At 37.9% G+C, this 25,216-nt stretch overlaps 1 protein-coding gene across 2 annotated transcripts in view; it reads left to right on the top strand.

Moving 5' to 3' along the window:
- The window catches only part of GLG1 (golgi glycoprotein 1), a 119,182-nt gene that overhangs the window by 79,390 nt on the left and 14,576 nt on the right, over positions 1 to 25,216 (top strand). For both annotated transcript variants that reach the window (XM_032486736.1, XM_032486735.1), the window contains exons 5-17: positions 3,251 to 3,454; positions 4,510 to 4,581; positions 5,547 to 5,730; positions 8,011 to 8,225; positions 12,066 to 12,187; positions 13,643 to 13,744; positions 15,381 to 15,534; positions 17,260 to 17,397; positions 19,570 to 19,656; positions 21,098 to 21,160; positions 21,932 to 22,045; positions 22,959 to 23,047; positions 24,002 to 24,119. In XM_032486736.1, the coding sequence (XP_032342627.1) occupies positions 3,251 to 3,454; positions 4,510 to 4,581; positions 5,547 to 5,730; positions 8,011 to 8,225; positions 12,066 to 12,187; positions 13,643 to 13,744; positions 15,381 to 15,534; positions 17,260 to 17,397; positions 19,570 to 19,656; positions 21,098 to 21,160; positions 21,932 to 22,045; positions 22,959 to 23,047; positions 24,002 to 24,119 (1,662 nt within the window). The remainder of the gene's footprint in view (positions 1 to 3,250; positions 3,455 to 4,509; positions 4,582 to 5,546; positions 5,731 to 8,010; positions 8,226 to 12,065; positions 12,188 to 13,642; positions 13,745 to 15,380; positions 15,535 to 17,259; positions 17,398 to 19,569; positions 19,657 to 21,097; positions 21,161 to 21,931; positions 22,046 to 22,958; positions 23,048 to 24,001; positions 24,120 to 25,216) is intronic.

The following is a 25,216-nucleotide window of genomic DNA, read 5'->3' as shown; positions in this document are numbered from 1 at the left end:
TGCCACTGCTCATTAATCTGCTCTTTAGGAAATATGACAGAAAACAAAATCCATTTGTCTCTTTGCCCTCTATTTTATCAGAGCACAGTGGTTTGCAGGCTTCCATCACTGACCAGGGATACGTGGTGTTGGAATGCTGGAACTGCACGTACCAGTTCAAATGAAGGTTTGAGTGCTGGTTATTGTCTGGCTGTCACCAAATGCCCTTTGCTTCATACCAGCACAGGGCCCTGGCCCTTTCATAGGGCACCTCTGAGTCAGTCTTGAGAGCTCTGTGAACTTGGCATACAACTTTCAGGCAGCTAATGAAAGGCCAGTTTTAATAAAGAAGGCAGATTCTTTTTTTCCCCAGCACACTTGAAAAATGGGACCAAAGCATTTAAGTCACACTGATAATTCAGGAAGCTCTTCTGACTTTACTTAGGGTGTTGGAGATTATATCCAATTCTAAACCTCAATCTCTTTAAAATCTTCACATAAGTGTTCCAGACCTACTTTTCAGCAATCAGTGATGACACTTTTTCATATTTGTGATCAGTGGTCCATGCTATAGACCATTACAATTCACCTCTCTTTGTAGTTGTTCTTCCCTATTGCCTACCAAGACGGAATCTGATTCACTTCCCACTAACAATCTGAATTGTCAATATAAAACCTGCTTACAAAACAAAACAAAACAAACTGCTTGTAGCTACATGTATGAGTTACTAAGTCTACATTGATTGATGGCATTAAATACATTAAATGATGGCAGAAAATAGTAGTGCCAAAGCCCAGAGACTTGACAGTAAAAATTGTATTTTTAGCTTTGTTAAAATAACCAAAAATGTTTTTATAGGCCATTCAAATGCACATTTTGATCCTTTTTATCTTTTGCTGTACCTGCCAGTTAGATAAATTTCTTTTTATACCAGGCCCCCACCCTAGCACCCTAGATGGACTCATGCCTGCACTTCTGAAAAAGCAAGTTTCTTTCTATATAATGCACTCTGGTGCCACAGCTAAGTTTAAAAATTAGCCTGGCCTGTTCTCAGCCCTTCCTTGCCTTTGCTCACTATAGTTTACTTCTCTGAAGCCAGTTATTTAGAGAAGAAAATAATCCTGGAAATTAATGAATCGGCTTCTGACCACAGAAGAGAACAGGCTCATCAGCCTCAAATGTGTTGCCCTGAAGCTTGCAGACTCCTTTGTGACTGACTTTGAACTGACTTCCAAGGGTCAGAGGTGAGGGGTCATGGTTAATCTGTTTGTACCCTGCCTCTGTATGAACATATAAATGTCATGATTTCAAAACTATAATGATTTTTTTAATGTTAATATATATAAATTTTAGAACAAAGACTATATATTAATAAAACCTTTAGGCTTTTCTAAATAAATGTTGTTAAAATGAAAGAACAGATCTCCAAATCTTCAGAGCTGAGTATCATGCTATTATTTTCAAACTCTTTTTTATGATTCAGACCTAATGCTAGTGAGCATCTCAGTAAGTTATGGGCTACTAAATTTTGATATAGGACATTATTTCATAAATCACATTTATAATAATCTTTTATGTACTATAAATAGTAAATAACTTATATGCTTCTGTCCAAATCTGTGTTATCATAGGTTTATTTTTCCTTTGGGAAGTGGAAATGGGTAGGGCTCTCCTAAGTGCACTAAAGTTAGGCAAGCTTGAGTGTCACTGATAAATTAGGAAGGAAAAATTAGTCTCATTCTGGATTTCTAGGGTTTGTGTCTACTTTTCTCTCTGTCCTTATCTTTTTGTCACTTGTCCTTCAGAGTTTTATCTGTTCTGAATTACTCTCCAAAAAACCTTTTTGGTCATATAGGTCTCTAAGCATTAGTTAGAATCATACAGCTAGTGAGAAGGTTAAGGTACAGATTGGGGACAGGAAGGCACAAGAATCTGCTGGAATAGTGTGCTTCCTGGTCTTTTGGGGTCAGCAAGCCTTTTGAAAATTTAATGAAAGCTTTGAACTCTCCTCAGGAAAAATATACAAAACCCACATACAAATTGTGGGAGTTTCATAGAACCCCACGATCTATAACAATAAACAGTGGACTGTTAGCTAGATGCCTTAGGTTCTGCAACTTGGATGAGTTGATAAATTCTTCTAGGCTTCTGTTTACTCATCTGTACAATAGGTATCACAGCTCTTATCCCGTTGTCATAGGGATATTAGGAGAAAACATGAACATTTTCATGGAAATGCTTGGAAGTTAATGTGCCATGGATCAAACCCTCTTAACAACAAAATGGAAAAAAAATGTGCATTTTTTTGTTGAATTGAAATTTTGTTTAAAGTAGATGTTTCCCTACCTGGTGTTAGGAATCTTTTTTTATTATATACAGATGATTGCATAAGCATAGTATTTTACTATAACAAGATTTTGTATGCATGTGTATGTGTCAATAAATGATAGCACTGTATTTTCTGCTGCTTTGGTTTACTGTATTAATGGTTATAAGTTATTGAAGCATGTCTTCTGGGTATAGATGATTAGGACTCTTGAGTAGAAAATATTTAGAGGAAACTTTTTTTGTATTTTGAATGAATGCTTATGCTTGCTATGGAGTTGATGCGATGTACAAGTAAAGATAATTAGTTGGTTTTAGGAAAGCTCTCAGAAGCAGTTTGTCTAAATGATGGTGATCTTTTAAAATCACATTAAGATAAATCCAGAGCATCAAAGTGAATATTACACTGCAGATTGTACATATTGGGATCTTTGTGGACTGTATAAAGTAGAAAGAAAGAGAAAGAGGGTCTCTATAACATCTTTTCTCAGTGGATTTTGTGATTTGTTTTTTTAACTTGACTAAAAGCACTATTATTGGGACTATACCTAGCCTTGGAGGTAATGCACAGAGATTTCTGCAGTGTTATTTCAGTATTGACATGAACTATTATCAGTGCATTGGGCTGATGTAATTTCTTTAAATTTTTCTAACATTTTAAGCTTTAAAAAGTCAAGTTCCTGTTTCTAGTGCAAACTGAACTATACTTAATTTCCCCAGGGTCTGTATTTCCATTTGTAGTATGAAAGTGTTATATTCTAAGTGAAGATTATTAAGGGAGTTTTCTATAACTTCCACAATGTGGTTGGTTCCCACCCTATTTCTCAACAGAATATCCATAAGCTATTGTATGTTGAATTAACTTTTCTTTTTTTAACTAAATGATATTCATTTGAAGTTTACTGTGGTGAGAGTTTTAAAATGTTAGTATCCTTGCTATTTTAGGACGCACATTCACAGGGTGAGGTGGTATCATGCTTGGAGAAAGGCCTGGTGAAGGAAGCAGAAGAAAAAGATCCCAAGATTCAAGTCTCTGAACTCTGCAAGAAAGCCATTCTCCGGGTGGCTGAACTGTCCTCAGATGACTTTCACTTAGACCGGCATTTATATTTTGCCTGCCGAGATGATCGGGAGCGTTTTTGTGAAAATGTGAGTCAGCTCAGAAACTGTTCTTCTTTGCTTCCTTTTCTTCTTAAAATTTTTTTTTATAGTTGATTCCAAAATTAAACCAACACAACCCCTTCACAGTTAGAAAAGCCACTGAAATGAAAGGTGGAGTTGGTCCCAGGATAACAGAAAACGATGCTGGCTGCTCAACTTTGTTGTAATATTTAGTTAACACTTGGCTTCAGACAATCTCCATACGTTGTTTTTTCTATTTTATCTCACTTCCCAATTTCAATTCTTGGAAGTCTATTTTATCTATAGGAATCCTAGTTTACCCAGGAATCTCATGCACATCTATTCCATGGCTAAAACTTGGCCATATTACATATTTATATTTATGTAGTTTTGAAGGGGGAGGGTATAGCTCAAGTGGTAGAGCTCATGCTTAGCATGCACAAGGTCCTGGGTTCAATCACCAGCACTGCCTCTATAAATAAACAAACAAACAAATAAACCTAATTATCCCCCCAAAAAACTAATAAAAATTAAATTTAAAAAATAAAAATATATTTATGTAGTTTTGGCTAAGACGAAGGAAACAGTACGTTTCTAGCTTTTAAAACCAAATCCTTGATTACTACCTGCAGACCCTATAAAACAACTTTCTAACAGTTTTATAGACAGAAACAGTCTCCATCTTTACCACAAAGGACTGAGAGGGCCTTGTATACACACACTCCCACTCTGCCTGCTGTTTTGAATTAACAGCTTTAACCATCAGAGCCACTGATCAGAGCCAATGCTAAGGTTTTATTGACTCTCGCATAAATTGTAAGAGGAGACTCACTGACACTTCTGTTGGTTTACTGATTAACAGCTTATCTGGGAACATATGACAGTAGCCAGACATCATGGGAAATTTATTTTCATCTTTACTGTGGTCGCTATTTTCTTTCAAAGGCTACTAAATTTTCTAAACAGCTGATTCACCTGTTCAAAGGTAGTCACCATTTTAATAACTTAACAGAAAGTTCTATATAAGATAAAGCCCAGCATGACTACTTAGCTTGTGATGATGATGATGTTCTGTCTTACAGACACAAGCTGGTGAAGGTAGAGTATATAAGTGCCTCTTTAACCATAAATTTGAAGAATCCATGAGTGAAAAAGTAAGTATTACTTTGAAGCAAGCCAACATTTTATTCATTTTCTTAACAGCTTTCTCAAATCCTCTCAAACAGTATTTTTATAAACCAAAATATAAAATACTGAAAAAGCTTATCCTTTTCAGAGATAAGATACTTGGCTTTTAGTAGAAAACCAAATCATATTTCACTTAAGCAAAAAAAGGGGGGGGGCAGCTTTTCATGATATCTGGACATTGGGTAGCCAGTTGAGAATCAATTGGGGGAGTAAAATTGGAAAGTTTTATATCAGAATTACACTGAAACTATCCCTATACATTCAGAAAGTTTAGACTAACCAAACCAATGTGCTACATAGGTAGTGATTTAATTTTTCAGCAGCTGTTACAGTAAGTATTCTTATTACTGTTAGTCCTCTATCCCTGGATGAATGCAAGAATCTTTTATGACTTTCAAAAGTAATTGTTTTTGGCTTTGCTATCCTGTTTTTTACTTTCCTGTGCAGTTGAAGAAATATTTTTCATTTTAGTTTCTTGTATCATTTACTATTGAATAATTATATTTTAAAAGTATAGATAGAATGGAGCTTCTTTCAATAATTATATTTAAAAGGTATAAAATGTCAGTTGCCACCTTCATTCTGGTGAAATTTACTTTAAGGATATTGTTGAAGAGGAAAAGAATACTTTGTCGAGTTAATGTACTAGGATCTTCCAAATATGTATGTGTTTTGGAGAGTTGCTATTGCTGTAACAATTAGCAATTCACCATAAAATTCCAGAGTTTCCCACCCATTTACCCGTGCTTCCTGTCACATTAGTTTAGCACACTTGTGCTCAATTTTAACCAAACTTAAAGACAGACATTTTGGTAACAACTGCAGTTGTGGACCGTACTTGGCCATGAGCCTCTGCTTGTCTTATAGGTACCTGTGAACAGCTGAGCCACCTAAGCAATCTTACAGCTCTCTTTCTGCACTCTTTCCTCAGTGTCGAGAAGCACTAACAACCCGCCAAAAACTGATAGCCCAGGATTATAAAGTCAGTTATTCATTGGCCAAATCCTGTAAGAGTGACTTGAAGAAATACCGGTGCAATGTGGAAAACCTTCCCCGGTCTCGGGAAGCCAGACTCTCCTACCTTCTGATGTGTCTGGAGTCAGCTGTGCATAGAGGTAAGAATTAATTTCTTTTTATCCTTTTCATTCTTTTTTTGGATAGTTTCCTCCTTTGTTGGCTTTTTTGAGTACATCTGTACCTTGTGACTCAGGAGCCTTTCCTTGTAAACAGAACTTTAGAATGAAGGCTTGGTATCCCTAAGCTTTGTTGAAGGCCCTTCCTCTTAGCTCAGTAGTCCTCAATTTTGTTTTTCTTTACATCTCAGCTTTTTTTTTTAAGTATATTTCTCAAGTCCAAATTTTAATTTTTAAAATGCACATTGCACAGAAATGTTAAGGAGAGTCAGGGCAGCATAATGATTTGGCACATGAGCTTTGGGTCAAAGCTTTGGCTCTATGACTAGACTAACTGGCTGGGTGACCATTGTTGATGTTTCTTAATCTCTCCAAACCTCATTTTCCTTATTTATAAAACAAAAATATATTACCTACGTTGAGTTCTTGCGAGGATTGAATGAGGTTATTTGACATGGCACTTAGCATACAATAAATGATAGATACTGTTATTATTCTAACAGTGATGATATCAAGAAATTAAACAGTAGAAGAAGAAAGGATTACTTCATAAGGTCAGACTTATAGTCTGTTCAGTTCAACAGTCAGTCTCTGACAAAGGAACCGAGAAGGACGTATAGAAGGTCAGGGCTGTCTTTCTCAATATTCACTGTAGGCTGTAAAAATGAAATTCCTAGCTGTTGAATAAATAGTTCTGGGGCAATTGGCCAGTGATTAAAAAATTAAGTGGAAAAAAATCAGTTGTTAAAACTCAGAAATTTTTGGTGAATTTTTTTTTTCATATTTGGATAGTGAAAGACTCCTAAGCCTGAAAGAAGTGGAATAGCAACCAGAGACAATGCATGGTCTTGGGTTGAATACCAAACAAAAGGCACTTTAGAGGCAGTTGGAGAATTTTGATTATGGCCTGGGTGTTTCATGAAATTTTCCTGAAGTGGAAAGGTGGAGATTGTTGACTAGTAAAACCATATTATAAAACAGTATGCATAATATCTAATTTTGATATTTAAAAATAGAGAGTTAATCTCCTTAAACTATAAATTAATAAACACAAAAAGACTTTGTGAATAAATGGCCAAAGGATATGAACAGATAGTTCAGGAAAGTTAAACTATTGCTAACTAAAGAGACTTAACCATACTGAAGGTTGGCAAGGATGTGGAGTAACTGGAACTATATACTACTGATGGGAATTTTAAATGGTACAGCCACTTTGGAAAATAGTTTGTCAGATTCTTAAAAAGTTAAGCATAAATCTACCTTATGACCCAGACATGTAACTCCTAGGTATTTTTATTTTATTTAAGATATGTGAAAGTATATGTCCATATAAACTCTTGTGCATGAATGCTCATAACAGCTTTATTTGTAGTGGCCCAAAACTGGAAATAACCCATATGTCCATCAGTGGTTGAAGGGATAAACAAATTGTAGTATAGCCATGGGATGAAATAATATTATTTAGCAATGAAAAGGAATGTGCTGTGTGATGCATGAATGAATCTCAAAATAGTTATGCTGAGAGAAGTCAGAAAAAGAGTTCATACCATATGATTCCATTTATTTAAACTTCTGAAAAATGCAAACTAGTAAACCAATCTGTAGTCACAGAAAGCAGATCAGTGTTTCACTGGGGGTGGGTGGGTAGGATAGAGTCTAAAAGAAGGGAGAGATTCTAAAGGAGCATGAGGAACCTTTTGGGATTGATGGATTGTTCAGTATCTTGATTGTGGTGATGGTTTCACTGATGCGTACATTTTGTCAGACTCATCCAATGGTATGTTTTAAAAGTGTAATTTATTATATGTCAGTTATTCCTTAGTAAAGCCGTTTTTAAAATTTCATAAGTTTTCCCAGTTGGCATTTACAGCTTAAGGAAGAGTGAAGAAGCTATAGTGAATATTTGAAGTGAGGTCTTTTCCACAAACTAAAGTGTGCAGACCAGTAGGGACTTTTCTGGCTTTCATTTCTACCCCAGTAGTTATCTTATTGATTAGACTTCCATTGGCGAAACATTTGTGTTATTAGTTCAGTAGTATAAAATCTGTATAAGGCAGAACACTGACAAGATAAGCCCCGGTCTTTGGAGTCTTAAACTTATTTTATGCTGATAAAACATTTGCTAAATTCTAAGCTTTTCAGTCTAGATAATAGTGTGAGTAGTATGTTATATTCTAAGGAAAAATGTGTACTTCTAATATGTGATGCTGTCTGATCCTGATGCTCACCATCCATTATGTTATGACTTAAATCCTAACTTAGGGCGACAAGTGAGCAGTGAGTGCCAGGGAGAGATGTTAGATTACCGACGCATGTTGATGGAAGACTTTTCTTTGAGCCCTGAGATCATCCTGAGCTGTCGGGGGGAGATTGAACACCATTGTTCTGGATTACATCGAAAAGGCCGAACCCTTCATTGTTTGATGAAAGTAGTTCGGGGGGAGAAAGGGAACCTTGGAATGAACTGCCAGCAAGCGGTAAGGAAAGATTTTCTCCTGCCATTTTTAATGTTATATTTTATCATCTGAGGAGCCTTTTCCTAACACTGTCCCAGCTTATTTTTCTGGAAAATTTATGACATCACAGTGAATCTTAGGTACTAAGAACTAGACATGGAATAGTGTATCTTCAAGCATATTATAGTAAGAATGTGGTATTTGCTGCAGAGCAGAGATTTGAGCTCATAATCAATAAAAAGAGCTATGCAGTGTACTTAAAGAAATAGATAAAATGCATTGTTTGCTGGAGTTTTTAAGGAAAAGGTAACTGGCTAGATTGGATTTACTAAACTCAGAATCAAGGCACATCAGGTTCTGGTCAATCACAAAAGGTCTTTCATCAAATGAGAATTTGCCTGTCTCACCTGTTTGAGTTGAACCTGAAAGAGAGCTGAAATGAGCTGGAATTTTCTGAGTCTCTTTTTTTATTACTGATGTGCAACATGGCATGAATTCCTGGCCTGAATGATCAAGAAAGCATGTCATTTTCAAAATCCCACCATCTTTCCTTGTTCGACTAGGACACCTATGCATGGAAAAGGTCTTTCTTTCTCTACCCGCAAACTCTACAGTCAGTTCTACAAAGATAGTTGGAAAAAAATAGCATGCTTCGCTGTAGAAGATCAAGTTATTCTTGATCTAGGGTTCACAAACAGTTGACTAACTATAGATCAGGTACATAATATAAATTAAACAAAGTATTACAGACACGTTGCATCTGTTTCATTACCATTGTCCATGTTTATTACTTTTTACCAAACAAGAGTCTTTGAACAATTTACAGTACCAAATGTACAGTACCAAATGTAACCCTGTGCAATGAATTCTGTAGTTTCCTATACTTTCCTTTAGGAAGTGCAAAAGATAAAGTTTAGCCTTATATCCTAAATTAAAAGGTTGAGGCTCTCTCCCAAGTGAAACTTTAGAAAACCACAAATCATTAGTCTTTTACTTTTGTTGTTGGCATTTTTATTAAAAACTGAATATTGAATTTTATTTTACTACTAATTTTGTAAAATCAGAATTTTACAGTCTGAAACACAAAATTTCCATAGAATTTTGATGTGGAATAAAATTTCATCTTAGCTTCTATTACTCACCCTGACCTGGAGGGGACAGTAACATATACATCCATAGTGGGAAAGATAGGCAAATGTATCCTCCTCTCCAGAATACCAAGCCTAGCTAGAAGGAGGGCTTCTGGACATAGTTCCTCAGGAGTGGTCCTTGCTGGTGATCGTCCTGGGCAACCTCCGTGACGGTGTGTGTGCCTGGGCCCCAGACCAAGAATAAATCAAGACAGTTCATCCTTAATGCAACATAGAAAGGGGACAGCAGTGGTCAGGGATAAACTTACATTTTTACTGAGGCTTCACGTTATTCTAAGGTGTACAGAAAAAAGAAAATAAATTGGTTTGACTTTACTTCAAGGCATCTAGTTTACCTCCTGGGCTTTTTGAAATTTAGCTTATTAAAAGAGATAGTGACTCAACTTGGGAGAGAAATAAGTACCGCCCACCTCATCTTTTGTACCCACAAGAAAAGTGCTTTCCACACCCAGTGGTTAGTCTCAAAAAGTGAAATATGTGGCTTTGCCCACATTAAGTTTAGCCAAGTGGGCAAAAAGCACTTCATTTTGGTTTTTTGTGAATCTGTGGTCTTTAGCCTTTGCTAACAAAAATTGAAGGAATAAATGATCCAAAGGGAGAAAGTTTTCCTTAGTCTTCTGCTTCATTATCCCTCTCCAGTCAAATGGAGGAATGTTTTGAAATAATTTATTTTTCAAAGTTTTCTTCCTTAATTCAGTAGACTTCTATACTTGTCTGTGGTTGACCATTAGTTTTTCTTATTCTCTGCTTGGTGATGCTTTGATTTAGTTCTCTCTCAACTAACAGTAAACTGTGAAGCACAAGAATAATTATTATCTTAATTAGTATATACTCTTCCAGATACACTCTGATCATGAACTTAAGTTCCCCTCAGTTATGGCTGAACAAGTCTGGGCCCAGTCTTTCCTTCACCAAAGAGACTGCCCAGTCTGTTCTCTAGACCAATCATTTCTTGATATTTCAAGCATCTTCTCAGGTTTTCCTAAGCAGTCAGGGGCAGGAATAAGATGTGTGATCATGAAGCAGTTCATGTTTAGTGTTTACTTCCCACACTGCTGTTATTGGATTCCAGAATGGCAGTGATCCCTTGAGCCGTTAGCCTCAAGAGTCTGTAAGGCATTCATTATCTTTTAGAACCGGCAGTCTGACATGCATGGAGAATTCTCAGAGTTTGCCTGTCAGTCGTGGATATTGAACTGATACAGTTATTGCAGAAACTTTCAGATTCCCATGATGCTTACAGTCCCTCAGAAAAAGATGTAAATATTTTGGTCTCTGTCAGCAAACGTCATAACTAAAAATGGTAGTCGTTTGAGAGTAGTAGTAATCTTCCTACTAACTAACCACAGCATTTTGTGGCTTCTCCAAATTGCCACCAAGAACTGGTGTAAGTAACTTTCATCCCAGAATATTGGAAGTCTTTCATACCTCTCTTAATTGTTGACTTCTTTTAGGATAGACAGAATTGGGGTTTTCTTTCTTCATTTCCTTTTGATCTTTGTTCTTGGATCAAGTATGTGTTGGGGTCAGTGCTTTCATATGAGCCCCTGTAGGATTGTAAGTCAAATGTATGAGGATCAGAGAAGGCTCTTGCAGAGGCTAAATCCATGGCACAAAATGGCTCCACTTCTCTAACTTGGAAAAAAAAGGAACCCAAACCAGAAGGACTATAGTTTTCAAACTTGCTTTCTGTTATTTAAGATTCTCACCCCAAAACACCATCTGCTACCCATCTGTAGTAATAATGATCTTTCACATCTGTAAAATGCTTTGCAGTTTACACAACCTTCTATATATTATTCTTCCTTATAATCCTCTGCAGTTAAAGAAACGAGCTTAGAGGTTAGTCAACTTGCCCATGTTCTCAAAGCTAATATCTGGCAGAGCCAGAACTATTAATAGAACTCAGGTTTTCTGATCCTTAATTTAGAGCTTTTTCTTCTATGCTCCAACTGCTTTCTCCTCAAAGACAGGAAGAATCTGAGGCATGGCTTTGGTGCTTTCACTTCATTCCATGACAAAGAGTGGACCAAGCAAAAGAAAACGTTAAAGAATATATTTTCATTTTCAGCTGCATAATAGCAAGTATTTTTCTGTATAGTTTAGTGAACAAGTTCTGGTTTATCTCTTGTTTATATGAAAGATAGCTGAGGAAAAATAGGAAATTATAAGTAGTATTATATTCTTGTTTTTGCTAATTTATGTTTTCTTTGCAACTGAAAACTCACATCTGTTTTTAATAAAGCAGAGTACACTTGTTTTATGCCAGTGTCTTTGCAGCAAAATTTAAATTCTAGGTTCTAAAGACCAAATTAGACCTCTAACTGGAAATGTGTCTTCCGTTTACTCTTCTGCATTCAATTCTGGCTTGGCTCTGGGTGTCAGATTTAGTAATTTGATTAACAAATGTAAGGGAAGAGGCACCTTTTATATTTTAAAGTCCTTTTGTTTTGCACATGTCCAGGGATGGTTTAGACAGGTAGGCAGGCAATCCCTACAATGACTTAAATAGAAAAACTTGCAATCCAAGTAGAGAAACCAGTTGGAAAGTGTTTGACAGAGCTGTTGAGCTTGACCAGTGACAATTGTAGTACCTTGTTAAGAGTATGTTATAATATATCAGACTGAGAACTGATTGAAAAGATGACCTTGCTCTTTCTATATGTGTAAGTGACTTACTTTCTTCCTTCTTAAATTTTTTTTAATCCAGCTTCAAACACTGATTCAAGAGACTGACCCTGGTGCAGATTACCGCATTGATAGAGCTTTGAATGAAGCTTGTGAATCTGTAATACAGACAGCCTGCAAACACATAAGATCCGGAGACCCAATGTAGGTTATCTTATTTGTGGTATTTATCCAAATTGTACTGTATTGGCAGTGCAGCACAGGGAGCATTTCCTCAAATGACTTTCAGATGGTTTAACAACTGAACTGAAATTTTGTTAAATAGGAACACTTCTCCTAGCTTTTGTTAAAGCTAGTATTGGGATTGAGACTTCATCTCTGCATCTCTGTGATGTAGAGAACCTAGACCCAGCATTGTTGACAGTGACTGAGCATAAACAGGCCTAGACATTAGGTCACTGAATAATTCCTCTTAACAGTCAAATAAAAATGAGAAAGAAATGCTCAGGATAAAGTTACACAAGCTTTGGTTCTATGCTTTTCATCCTGTTTGTATATTGATGCATATATATTGGCTATTTGATTATTAGAGAGTAACTAATTACAATTGAAATAAAACACAAGATGTGGTGGTTGGAGGAGGTAGTCACAAAATGAACTCTGAAGTTGCATCCAATATCAAGGAAAGCTATAAAATGCTATAGTAAAGCATTTGAGTCTCATGCATTGGTTTTATTCCATATGATGTGCAAACAGCTCTTAAAACTAGGTTGTGAGTAAGAACACATTCCCATTCTGCAGAAATCTCTATAGCCTGCATCTAGCAGTACCCAACTGAATAAAACAAATGCAGTCCATGCTTCTTATCATTCTACTGTGCATACTCTCCAGCTGTTTGTGCTGTGGTAGGGGATTTTAAAAAGGTGTTCTTCATTAAAGCTCTTTGTGTGATTGGAAGAGGTAGACAAACACTCTTAAGATTGATTAAGAATATTCACCAATATGAAACTGCGTCAACCATAAAGAGGACAGGGGAAAGGAGCTGCTACAGGTTAAATAGATTTAAGATTCTATAAATAAAATGCAGGGTGTGGGCCTTTTCTGGGTCCTGATTTGAACAAACATGTAAAAGGCATGAGATAATTGGGGTGGGGAATGAAAGCTGACAGGTTATTTCATGATGTTAAGGATTTTTAAATTAATTTCTTTGGTGGATAATAGTATAATGTTTTCATATTACAGAGAAACATGCTGAAGTATTCACAGATGAACTGTTAGGGTATCTGGGATTTGCTTCACAATATCAGCAAGGGGGTATAGGGTTGAAACAAATTTGGCCATAAGTTGATAAAGCTATTGGAAGGAAAGGTGGATATTATATGATTCTCTACTTTTGGATGTATTGGAAATTTTCATAATAAACAGTTAAATATAAAGCAGCTGCACAGCAATCTTATGCAAGCCGAGTCCTAAGTGCTGTGAAGTTGAAAGAAGATGTAATCACTGTTGAGTTAATTTGAGTGATTCTTAGGGAAGTAAATCCCTGATTGCCCTCAGAAAATAGCTCAATGGCTTTTTCTACAGACCAAAGAAATACTGGTGTGAGAGTTCTGAACTCTTCTTTATCTGGTTACAATTTCACCCCTGTGTCATGCCCAGGATCCTCTCGTGTCTGATGGAACATTTATACACAGAGAAAATGGTGGAAGATTGTGAACACCGTCTCTTAGAGCTGCAGTATTTCATCTCTCGTGATTGGAAGTGAGTATTTTGAAGTCAGAGTAAGTATAAGCCTTAGCCTGTTCTCCTGTATAGTAAGAATCCCTTGTGTTTTTAAAAAATAATCAGTAGGAATTTGTTTTTGTTGCATTCCAGGATAGCTGACACTCTAATCCCCAAAAAACCCCGTTTCTTGCTTTCAGAACAGTACCTAAAAGCAGAGACAGCTCCTGCAGGTCTGACCCCAAGTGTCCCCCTTCACTTCTACATTTAAAGTTAGTGTAAAATGTTTCTGATACTACAAACATCTGTCTGGAAAGAACTTGGGCACCTGTGGGGCAGCAGAAGCATCTTCAAATATGTCTCTAAGAAGATAATAGTACATTTTTATTTTATTGATTTGCACTGGGAAGGGGAGTTTGCTTTATCTCTTTAACTATTCAGAGTTATTGAATTTATTCTATCTTAAGAGGCTCTTATCAATAAGTAACGAGTTGATTCTCTTCTCTTCTCATCCTGTTAGCCAGAAATAGGGGGAGGCAGATGAAATAGAAGTCTCTTTGTTACAATCAGAATGGCTATAGTTTATTGGCTGCATTCCCTCCCTCTTTCCATGTCTCACTTTCCCTTCCCACTTCCGGATCAGGCTGTTCCTCCTGCCTCCCAAGTTCAGCTGCTTCCTGATTGAATTGTTTTAAGCCACTGTACTTTGGTCATTAACTTTTTCTGGTGACTAATACATGTTTACCCACATACGTTACTGGAAAGAGATTACTTGAAGATTTGGTGTGTTTCTATTTCTGTTCCCTCAAATTAGGTCTGGAAAGGACTTCAGAAAGCTGAACAGGAATTTCCCTGTGTTTATTCAGGCTATCTAAACCAAAATAATAAAAGAGTTGACTGAGTTTACTACATTAAAAAAAATATTTTTTCCTCTTCTATATTTCCTTCATCCATGATCAAAAAATGCTTCACAATCTGTAAAGCCACTTATTAAATTTTAGCCTTTTTCCTCCCATTGAATAGCCCTCCCCCAAAGTTGACATTATAATGTGGGCATAATTAAGCATCTGTTGGTCTGATTTGGAGATGCAGCAGGCTCATCACCTAATCCACTGTCTCCACAGTCAAAGTTAAATTGATAAGCATGTTTAGGTAAACTAAAAACATAACTGCCTTACCTTGCATGGGAAGAAGAGAAGGAACAGGTTTACCAGAAAGGAACTTGAGTAGGAGATTCCTCTATTCATTTTGTCTTTGATCTTATAGAATTTAGTCTATCAGGTAGGATTGAATTTTACTCACACTTAGAAAAAAATATTGAGTAAAAGTTGTAACTTGCCTGGTGATAGCTACAACCCTTGTTGTCTCATTTCAACCAGGGCATTTTAATACCAAATCTGTTACTGTAATGTTGTGTGCCTTACCTAGCCAAGATACCATCTTTGAGGTAGAACTTAAGTCTTCTGTATTAAGGTTTAACAGACTTCTACAGATTGACTACTGTGTGTTCATGAAGAACGAAAGTCAGGTATATACTTTTGCTTACCTGCTGTTTCCATTACTCTGGAGGTGACTGTCTGTGAGAGTACAAACAAGCACCTTGCAAAAACCCTTAGTATGTGTTGGAAGGAAAAGTGTAGTAAGAGTGCTCATTTTTTAACTCTTACCCTTACAGGCTAGACCCTGTCTTATACCGCAAATGCCAGGGAGATGCATCTCGTCTTTGCCACACCCATGGATGGAATGAAACCAGTGAACTCATGCCACCAGGAGCTGTGTTCTCTTGCTTATACAGACACGCCTACCGCACTGAGGAACAGGGCAGGAGGGTATGCACTCAATATTGACTTCATTTCTTCTTATTGTCATTTGTTTAGTTTGCTATAAATTGTGATTTCTGTCATCCTCGGAAAACTTTGCTAGTATATCTGGTGGGGAGGGGGTGGTGCACTACTAGAAATTTCTTCATTCATTCGCTTAACAAAGTGAGTCAGGGTACATTTCCACTTTTTCTTTAAATTACCAAAATCTAAATCACAAGTAGACAATTAAATTCTACTGCCCTAAGTTTATGTAACTTTAAAGATCCTTTAAGAAACTCTTAGCCAAGATATAAATGGTTTTCTCTGCCCTTGGCAGCAGAACCCATGTGCCTATATTGATTGGGGCCTCTCCAACAGTACACTAGGTGGAGCTGAAACCTCCACACCTCAGTCTCTTGGTATTTGTCTGCCCTGGTTGCCACCTCTTGTTGGGATATTTCTGTGTGCTAGGCTCTCAAGCAACATTTGCTGCCTTCTGGTGCCTCACTGACGTACTACTTACTGTCCAGGGTGGCCTTTTTAAACCTTCTGAGATAATCTGTTGCATTTCAGTCCTGCATTTGTTACAGAAAATAGAAGTGGTATTATTTCATATGCATGTTTACAAATACCCCTTTGGAGCTTAATGCAAAAGTCTGACTGTTTAGGAATCAGAATGAAAAGACTCAAACAGAAATAAATGTCATATACTTCAGTTTTTGCAGTCTTAACCAAGTTTTTATATTGCTATGTAAGAAAATATGGGAATTTGTTATAACTTTTTCTTCATTAAATGAGCCTGTCATTAATCAGAGGAACTCCTAAATCCTGGCATCTTGGTAGTCTCTATAGTAGGAGGTTCCTTGTCTTGTAAGTAAAGAAAGGGTTGGAATCTGGTGTTGTTAAAAATATGTTTCTGTTTAAAAATGTTTCTTCTAATCATTTTAGAAAGAAAAATTCGATTGCGTTTAGTACATTCACAAAGTTGTGCAACTGCCTCCTCTGCCCACTTCCAATATATTTCCTTGTCTCCAAAAGGAAACCCCCATGTCCATTAAGGGGTTACTCTCTACCCTCTCAGTCCCGCTTCCCCGCACCCCCTCAAGTTGTGTTGGTTCTTTTAGGAGAGACTGACTGTACCTGTCAGTGACAGCTTTCTTACAACTCTTCCAAAAATACTGGTTTTCATCTGTTTCACCATCTGCTAATTCTCACTAACTCATCTGAAAAAGTCTGGTTCTGACGTGTAGTAACTGTCCCCTGCTTGTTCTGAGTTTAGGTAAATTTGAGCTCAGTTCTCCTGACCCAAGTGTTTATTCTTGGACCCAGCATTCTATATGTTTATAGAGTAGTGGCAAATTAATTTTGCTAAACAAAAAACTTTACCTCATCTGAAAAATTCCAGTTCACTTTTTAAAAATTGAAGTATAGTTGATTTACAGTATTATATTAGTTTCAGAGGTACTTCAATCCTAGTTCACTTTTTATCAGGATACTCTGAGAAGAGGATATTGTTTCATATACTATATTAGAAAATGCTGAATGTGTAATCTCATTCCTAGAGATAAAGGTTTTTAGAAGCCTCCTAGAATATTTAACTTTTATTCTGGAAGTGATTCGAGGTATAAAGTTTGATTCAAATCCCTATAAAGTTACTTATTAGTTTCCTGACAGTAGATTTGCATTATCCTAGTGTCTTTTTGTTTTGGTTTTGGTACCTTTGAAGTATTTTGCTTGTTATTTCTCATGTAGCTCTCCCGGGAGTGTCGAGCTGAGGTCCAGAGGATCCTGCACCAGCGGGCCATGGATGTGAAACTGGATCCTGCCCTCCAAGATAAGTGCCTGATTGATCTGGGGAAGTGGTGCAGTGAGAAAACAGAGACTGGACAGGTAGGCAACAAAGCTGCCTGCTTATCTTATAGTAATAATAATGTTTATGAGTAACATTTTATGTAGACTATAAACACCGTAAAATCCATCTCCATTAAATGTTTACCTCGTGAACATGATTTGTTATATTATTCAATGTTTCCTCTATAAGAAATCCTGAGGAAGGTATTCTCTTCGGTCTCTATAATGGTACTTTTCCAAAGCAGTTAGTTTGTTTTTGTTATAGTTACGGTGTTTTGTAATTGATTCTTTTCCTTTTTGTGTTGCCTCTCAAAAAACCTGGAGCCAAAAGTATGGCCTACCTCTAGGAAGTGTATAAGACCTTGTGGTAGGCATTTTGTGTACTTACTACTGACTTCATCCCGCTTTCCTTAGCACATTTCCCTTTTACTCATTTTTAATTTATTTTATCTGGCATTTTTTTTTTCTTCTCACTTTTATAAGCCACATGAAGTCCTTTGGAGGGAAGGCAGGGTATAAATATATGCACAGATACGTAATACTGACATGCATCAATGTATGTATGCCCTACAACTGTCCTACAAGATATATAGGAATGGAATTATTTTTTCCACTTAATAGTTGATATAATTGAGGCTCAGAGAAGTGAAGTATATTGACTTTCTTACCTAGAATTCAGGTCTACTCCTAGCTAGGCATTTGTTCCATTATATTATTTATAACCTCTCCATCCAGGAAAGTGTAGAGAAGGAGCAGCCCCAAGAATTATATGCATGCTATGAATGGTTTCTTAGGATTTTGTGCCTAGTTTTTAAAAAAAAAAGTATGTTATTGCATTCTAGCAAATTAAGTCAGAAGGTAGTTTGTCTTCTATCTTAAGGCAGGGTAACCAAGCAATGGGGAATAGCTACTTGTTTAAAGCCCCTTTAATACTAGAATAAGGCACGAACTCAGGTTTCCCAGTACCATTTGTACCCTCCAAAACACTCTCTAGGATTAAACTAATAAAAAGTCACATGTGCAGGAATTGGACATTTTTAAAAAGCATTATTGCCTACTCAGATCTGTTGGTCCTGATAATAGCTTTTACAGCAGTCTGTTTCTGGGCCTACTACAGTTCTGTTGAGTTTATTGTTAGAAAATGCCTGTAGTTCTAGTTTTCTGTTGCCTCTGTCTAATGAAACAAGGGATGTGCTCACGCAGAATACCAGGAAACATTTCCTTTCATACCTGCTGTAAAGTAACAGTGAGAAAGCTGCACTACCATACAGCCCATCCCTGTGCAGCTAAACTTAGGAAAGGAGTCCGTGAGTAGAATTTTCCCCTTAGCCATTTATCTACTCCCAAAAGTTTTATACATTTTCCTTTAGGGTTTTTTCCCCTCTTTCTGGTTCCTGTGTTAATTCCTACAATCCTTCTCCTCTTTTCCATTCTGATTCCAAAAAAGAGAGATTCTTGCAGAATAGTAAGTTAAACTTGATCCTTTAACAGAGCCCTTAGCTTAGAAATAGCTGTTGATGTGCTTTGGGAAAGAAGGCTAATATAAAATGTAAAACCTCTAATTCTCTAAAAGGAGTAGTAATAGACTGACATTACAAGGTAACTCCAACTTAGTTTCCAAAGCCCAGGTAAGACAGCTTTTAGATATGCAAACCCTGATGTACTACTCACTTGTTTTGCAGTTACCCTCAGAAGATCCTTTTATGTGGGCTAGGGTTAGAATCCCAGATTTGACTTGCAGGAGCTGTTGAGTCTCTATTGTGTTTCAGACCCTGGATCCCAACCTACTTTGCCCATAAAGAGTCTTAAAATATTTATTTCATGTCTTTCACTGTGAATTTTTTGTCCAATGATCATTATCAAAAAGCAGATGAGCAGGGTGTTGATGGAATGGAAAAAAGGCCTGATAAGATTTTTAGACTCTGAGGACATCTGAACATTGATTCTTGCTGGACTTACCAGTTTGGCCTTCTAGGGGATTTGCATGGCTGTTGTACGCCCTTGACCCTCTTAACACCCTGTTACAACAAGTAATTATCTTTTCAACGATCTTAGTTTGGGGAGTCAAAGTTATAGCATTCTGTTCAATGAAGTCATTTTAGAAAGAAAGAAAAGGAGGACCACTGAAAAGGAACTAAACAGTGGTACCTCAGCTTCCCTTGATTATTTATATAACTGACAAATGCTAAGGGATTGCATTTTTATTTGCAGGAGCTTGAGTGCCTCCAGGATCATCTTGATGACTTGGCTGTAGAGTGCAGAGACATAGTCGGCAACCTCACCGAGTTAGAGTCCGAGGTAACTCTTGGAAGGAGAGTGCCCTGTCAGCAGCCTTTCTTTTCTTCTTAGTTCTGCTGTTTCTGTACTCTTGAGTGTACAGATTCTTTGTAGAACAAAAGAAACCTTGTTAGCTTCTCTGTTTGCTTTATAAAGAATATTGTGATGCTTCCTGAACCCCCTTTCCTGATATCTCCAGCAAAACACTATGCACTTAGCCCTTCAGTTTTCTTCATAAATTAGAATTATGACAGTGACAAAAACAATTTTTTTTTCTCCTTTAAGAAAAGATATCAGCTATACTTCAGATCTCTTAATCACTTTCAAGACTAGTCCAAGCATTCCTATTCTGTCATCCTTAGCTCTTTCAATTAGATCATTTGGTAATGTTTGTGTGTTCACTGAAATAAAAGAAAGCCTGGGACTTGCAATAAACATAGAAGATAAGGCCTTTCTCCTGCCTTTTGAGAAGGCCTGCATTCTGTCTACGGAATGAGTATCTCCTAGGCCTCTTGCTCTCTCACCTCCAGAGACAGCCTTTGCTTGGTCTATGGAGTATGCATCTCTCCGAATAAGTCTGCTTTTACTAAAAAAAAAAAAGGAAGATTAAATAAGTGTGATTAGCCCTGTTTCATTCTGAACCCTACAGGGAGGAAAAAAAAAGAGATTAAAAGATCTCATAAGCATAGGCACATTATTTCAAAATATGGAGATTATTTCAGGGGCAGTTAAAATTGTCTTATGGGGGCAGAAATTAGGGAAACAGAGAATTGCTATTTTTTTTAATCATAAGCCTTTTAGAACTATTTAAGTTGTCAAAATTGGGAATACAAAAAATTACATTTCTCAGGGTCTTTTTTTCCTTTATATTTTTCAAGCATGTATCGCCTTCTTTTATCTTCTGTCATCTCCTCGCTCATTCTCATTGTCCTTGTGGGCTAAGGAGGGCATTCTAGGGTGTGTGACTCTTTAAAGGGAGATGTTATTTTGCGGCTAGTGCCACTCAGCAGTTACTCTGCTTGAATGTGTTTAGTGTGTGTTCCCCAGAGGCAGTAGTTTGTCATCTGGTTTAAAGACAGGATGATAGATGTCAGTTACTCCTATTTTCATTTTGAACTGCTTAGCTTTTGGGAAAATCTCCAAATGCTTTACATACTCTAATATTATTTTTAAATGTTTTCTTCTCCTCCAAATTCTGCCTTTTCTCTTGTTCGAGCACAAGAGGAATTTGTCTCTAGAAAACTTGCTTTTCAAAGTGCATTGGAGGTGTGTCCCAGGAGGAGCATGGAGCTGCTCTTCTGTCCGTGCTGGAGCCGTCTCACTTAAATACTAGAATAGTTTCCAAATGTATATATTGGATTATTTTCCCATCAGATGATACTCATTCAGAGAAAGAAAACTGCTCCTCCTCCACCCCTGACTCTTTCTAAAGCAGAATTATAATATATTTAATCTTCTGCAGGATATTCAAATAGAAGCCTTGCTGATGAGAGCCTGCGAACCCATAATTCAGAACTTCTGCCACGTAAGTAATGTCTGGAGGAACAAAGGTTAGAAACAGAACCAGTTTCACTGGGGCTCTGGCCCCCACGTGTGTTGGACTCATCTCTGTCTTCAGCATACATTGCTCCTGAGTGATGGCCAACTTTGATAAGTTAAAGTTGAAAATGTAAACAGCATCAGGAGGGGGCCACTATCCTGGGAAACCTCATTTGTTTAACCCTTTGTAGGTGATCAGATTAGTGGTTAGCATCACTTACTGAGAAGCCCTTTGTAAGGAAAGAGAGGAGGGAGAAACCCCAGTAGCAGGACTGAGTTGTTTCCATACAAACAGCTGGAATTTGTTAGCAGGAAGGTAACTTCCCCTTCTAGCTGTCTTCTTGTACCTGGTGTTGAGGGAATTCTGTTACTTTATCACTTTAGTCACTTACTGAACTGCCTAAATTGTGGGAGTAAAACACATCCAGGAAGCACAAGGATCTGACAACTAGGAGGTGATGTTAGATGTTATCCCAAAAGCCAGCTGCCAGCATCATATAAGGAAAGGAGTTAAAAGCATTGCATAGTGCATGTTCTTATTGGAGCTTCATGCAGGGCAATTTGCTGTGTAAATTTTGTTCCTCTAAATGTTTATCCTTTGTGATTTCTCAGGCTTATTTTGACATAATTTGTGATGTGTCTTGTTTATAAATATTATAGAATCAATCTCATTGACATCTTTCATGGGCTGGGGTGCATGATTTGTTAATTAATGATTGATTACAAATGAAGTATAAATGTGCACTCCCTTCCCTAGGATGTAGCAGATAACCAGATAGACTCTGGGGACCTGATGGAGTGTCTGATACAGAACAAACACCAGAAGGATATGAATGAGAAGTGCGCCATTGGAGTCACCCACTTCCAGCTGGTCAGTAACACCTGGCAGATCCTTCTTGTCTTGGCTCCTTGCAAGGTTACTGAATCCCTTCTTCTTACAGAACATCAGAGCACCTCTTCTCTGAAAAATTATTTTTTCCAAATATCTGTCTTATTTCTGTTGGTTCCTAGTAAGCGTGGTTTTTATCTGCTAGGGCTGGGCACTTTGTACCTAGGTCTGGCATTTTAGTAAGTTTAAACCATACTCTTCATAGTTACATGTCTAAAGGAAGTGTTTCTGGTAAAGTGAGCACTTCCTTCCCAGGAGGATGAAATCCAGCCAGCTGTATAAAATTGACCTCTTCTTGGGGGCACATAGCCTCCCAGATGTCCTTCAGCAAATGGTGTTGAGGACCTCACGAGCACAGACACTCAGACCAGGGAAAGCAGACACATCCTGCCCTTGTTGACTCATTTGTATTCTTTTCTTTTTTCTCTCTCTCTCTTTTTTTAACATTTTTTTATTGAGTTATAGTCATTTTACAATGTTGTTCATTTATGTTCTAGTAAGAGAAATATGCAAAAACACATTTACAAATAAATATATAATCTCAGGTGATCCTGTGAAAAAAATAAAGCAGCATAAGGCCTAAAGGGTGATGGGGAAAAGGGACTTGAGAAGGAGGTATTTGAATACAAGCATCAAGGAAGTGAGGGAGCAAAGCATGGGAGATCTGGGGGAAGAGCCCTTTAGGCCGAGGGGGCAGCGTGTGTGTGCTGGAAGCTGGTGTGCATAGAGCAGAGGGAGCCATGGGGAGTTCAGCAGGTCATGAAGTGTTAGACAGACTTGTGTGGGGCCTGGGAACTTGGCTGCTGCGCACTGTATATGAACACAGTGTCACCCAGCACTGTGAATTAGATGTTGTCACAGAGCTTCTGACTTTTTTTTTAATCATCTTTTCTAGGTGCAGATGAAGGATTTTCGGTTCTCTTACAAGTTTAAGATGGCCTGCAAGGAGGATGTGTTGAAACTTTGCCCCAACATAAAGAAGAAGTATGTAGCTTTTAATTGATTTGTTCAATTAAATTTGCTTCCCTGAAATCCCTCTTAGCTACTGAGTGAATGTCCAAAGTGTCAGGTGGCCTGCTGCTGTCTGGCAGGGTTAGCTCTGGAGGCCCCCTGCATTCCTCTGGTAGTTGGCCAAACACTTGGATTGTCTAGACAGATCCTCTTTGTAAGTAGTCTAGAGCCACACCTGGTGGTAGTAGTTCTGATGTGGAGAGACTGTGGGCTAAGGGAGCATTTTTAATTTTTCCAGGTTAGGCTATCTACTTGATGAAACAGGTACAGATTTTGTACTTAGAGGAGCAAGTTACAGTGTGAATAAGAACTGACTTCCTTGTGACATCATTCCATTACGTCATCTCCTCAGGGAAGCAAAAGAGCCTTTCACTGAGTTAGAGATGTAGTAAAGAAACAAAAACTTTATTCATTAAAGAATTAGGTCTTAATGAGGAGAGTGATGAGCTTTTACAGCATGGCTGCCCAAATTCTTCCATGCCGCTCTTTGCAAAGGCACGTTTCTAGAACACATTTCCCCTTATACAAACTAAATTCCTATTTTGCATAGGTTTCTGTACCTTTCAGGAATGATTTTCACAGTATATCAAAGCCATAGTACAGAGTTAAAAGTAGCATTACTCCCTGGTTACATGTTTTTAACAAAACAAGTGCTGAACTGTCTTGCACACATCCCCTCCATGGCCTCCCCACCAGTCAGAAATGTTGTCAGCATTTGGGCTGTGGCCCAACTTTTATGATGTATACAGTCAGATAGCTGCTTTTAGCTCTCTGAAAACACAGTGAGACTTTAGTGAAAGGCATTGAAAAACTTGATAGAGGTGTCATGGGTTCTGGGGGGATGGTGTGGCCCCTGCTCCAGCCCAGCCCTTGGCCATCTGCCCTTGGTGGCTCCAGCCAGTCTCAGACCTCTCCTTCCCTTGGCAGGGTGGACGTGGTGATCTGCCTGAGCACCACCGTGCGCAATGACACTCTCCAGGAAGTCAAGGAACACAGGGTGTCCCTGAAGTGCCGCAAGCAGCTGCGGGTGGAGGAGCTGGAGATGGTAATGCCTCTGAGCACAGCCTCTGGTCCCAGAAACCGCAGAGCAGGGCTTAGAGAGTTGGGTGAAGAATGAGGGCAAATTGGAAATTGGAAGATTTTAGCCACAAGCGTGATGGTTAAGACTTGGAGCTGCATGCTAAAATTTTACCATAGAACCGCTTCCTGTTTTACTTTTCTTTTTAATGATAAAGTATTTTTTACCACACATACTTGGAAGTCCAGTTATATAAGACAAGCTGTGAGCATGTGATGTGATCATTGCCTTGATAATGGAATCAAGGATCGAGGGTCTCTCCCTCTCCACTCTGCTGTCCTTGGCACCACCAGTCATTAAGGCTGGTTTCCCTCATAGCTACACAATGGCTGCCTGCAACAGCTGGGCCACCTGCTCCAGTATTCATCTCCAGCACAAACTAAAGATCCTGCCCTTCAATTTGACTGTGTCAGTTTGAGATCTGTGCCCCCCTCGCCCCAACCAGCAGTCTCCAGGGGATGCACTTATTGATGAGCTTACTCATAATCCAGGTGTGGTAGATGTTGGGAAGCCAACCACAGTGTGCATTGTAAGAGGACACATCTCACTCTACTTTTGAGGTTAAGCCCAGACCATGTTAAGACAGCTAAAAATATGAATCACACTTATTTCACCTCAGTCTAAGCAAGAACTAGTAATGGACACCACAACCATTAATATGACAAAAGTTGCATTACCAGATTTTCACATATAGTGGTAGTGATTCAGTGAGAATTACATTTACGTGGAGCTGGCCTAAACATCCTTTTATAATAGAAACTTTGAGTCCCTAGATTTTAATCCGGCTCTTTCAGTAAAATAATAATAATAATGAAAGTAATGGTTTTAACTTTGAAAGTGGTTTCCACATCATATCATTTTATTTCATCTCACAGTAGTCCTATGAAGGGGTCAGGGTAGAGGGTAGTGTTTCATTTTGCAGAGTACGTCTAAGGCCAAGTAGCTAGTTAGTGGCAGAACTGAAACTCAATCCTGCTTATCTTTTTACTGCAGTGAGCACACTGCTGCCAATTAGCTGTGTAGAAGTTATGGTCACCAGATAAGAGCCAATCAACAAATAATTA

The sequence above is a fragment of the Camelus ferus genome, chromosome 9, assembly GCF_009834535.1.
Source record: "Camelus ferus isolate YT-003-E chromosome 9, BCGSAC_Cfer_1.0, whole genome shotgun sequence".
Classification (NCBI taxonomy): Eukaryota; Metazoa; Chordata; class Mammalia; order Artiodactyla; family Camelidae; genus Camelus; species Camelus ferus.
Note: the sequence above shows the minus strand (reverse complement) of the source record. Positions and strands in the feature narration are given on the sequence as shown.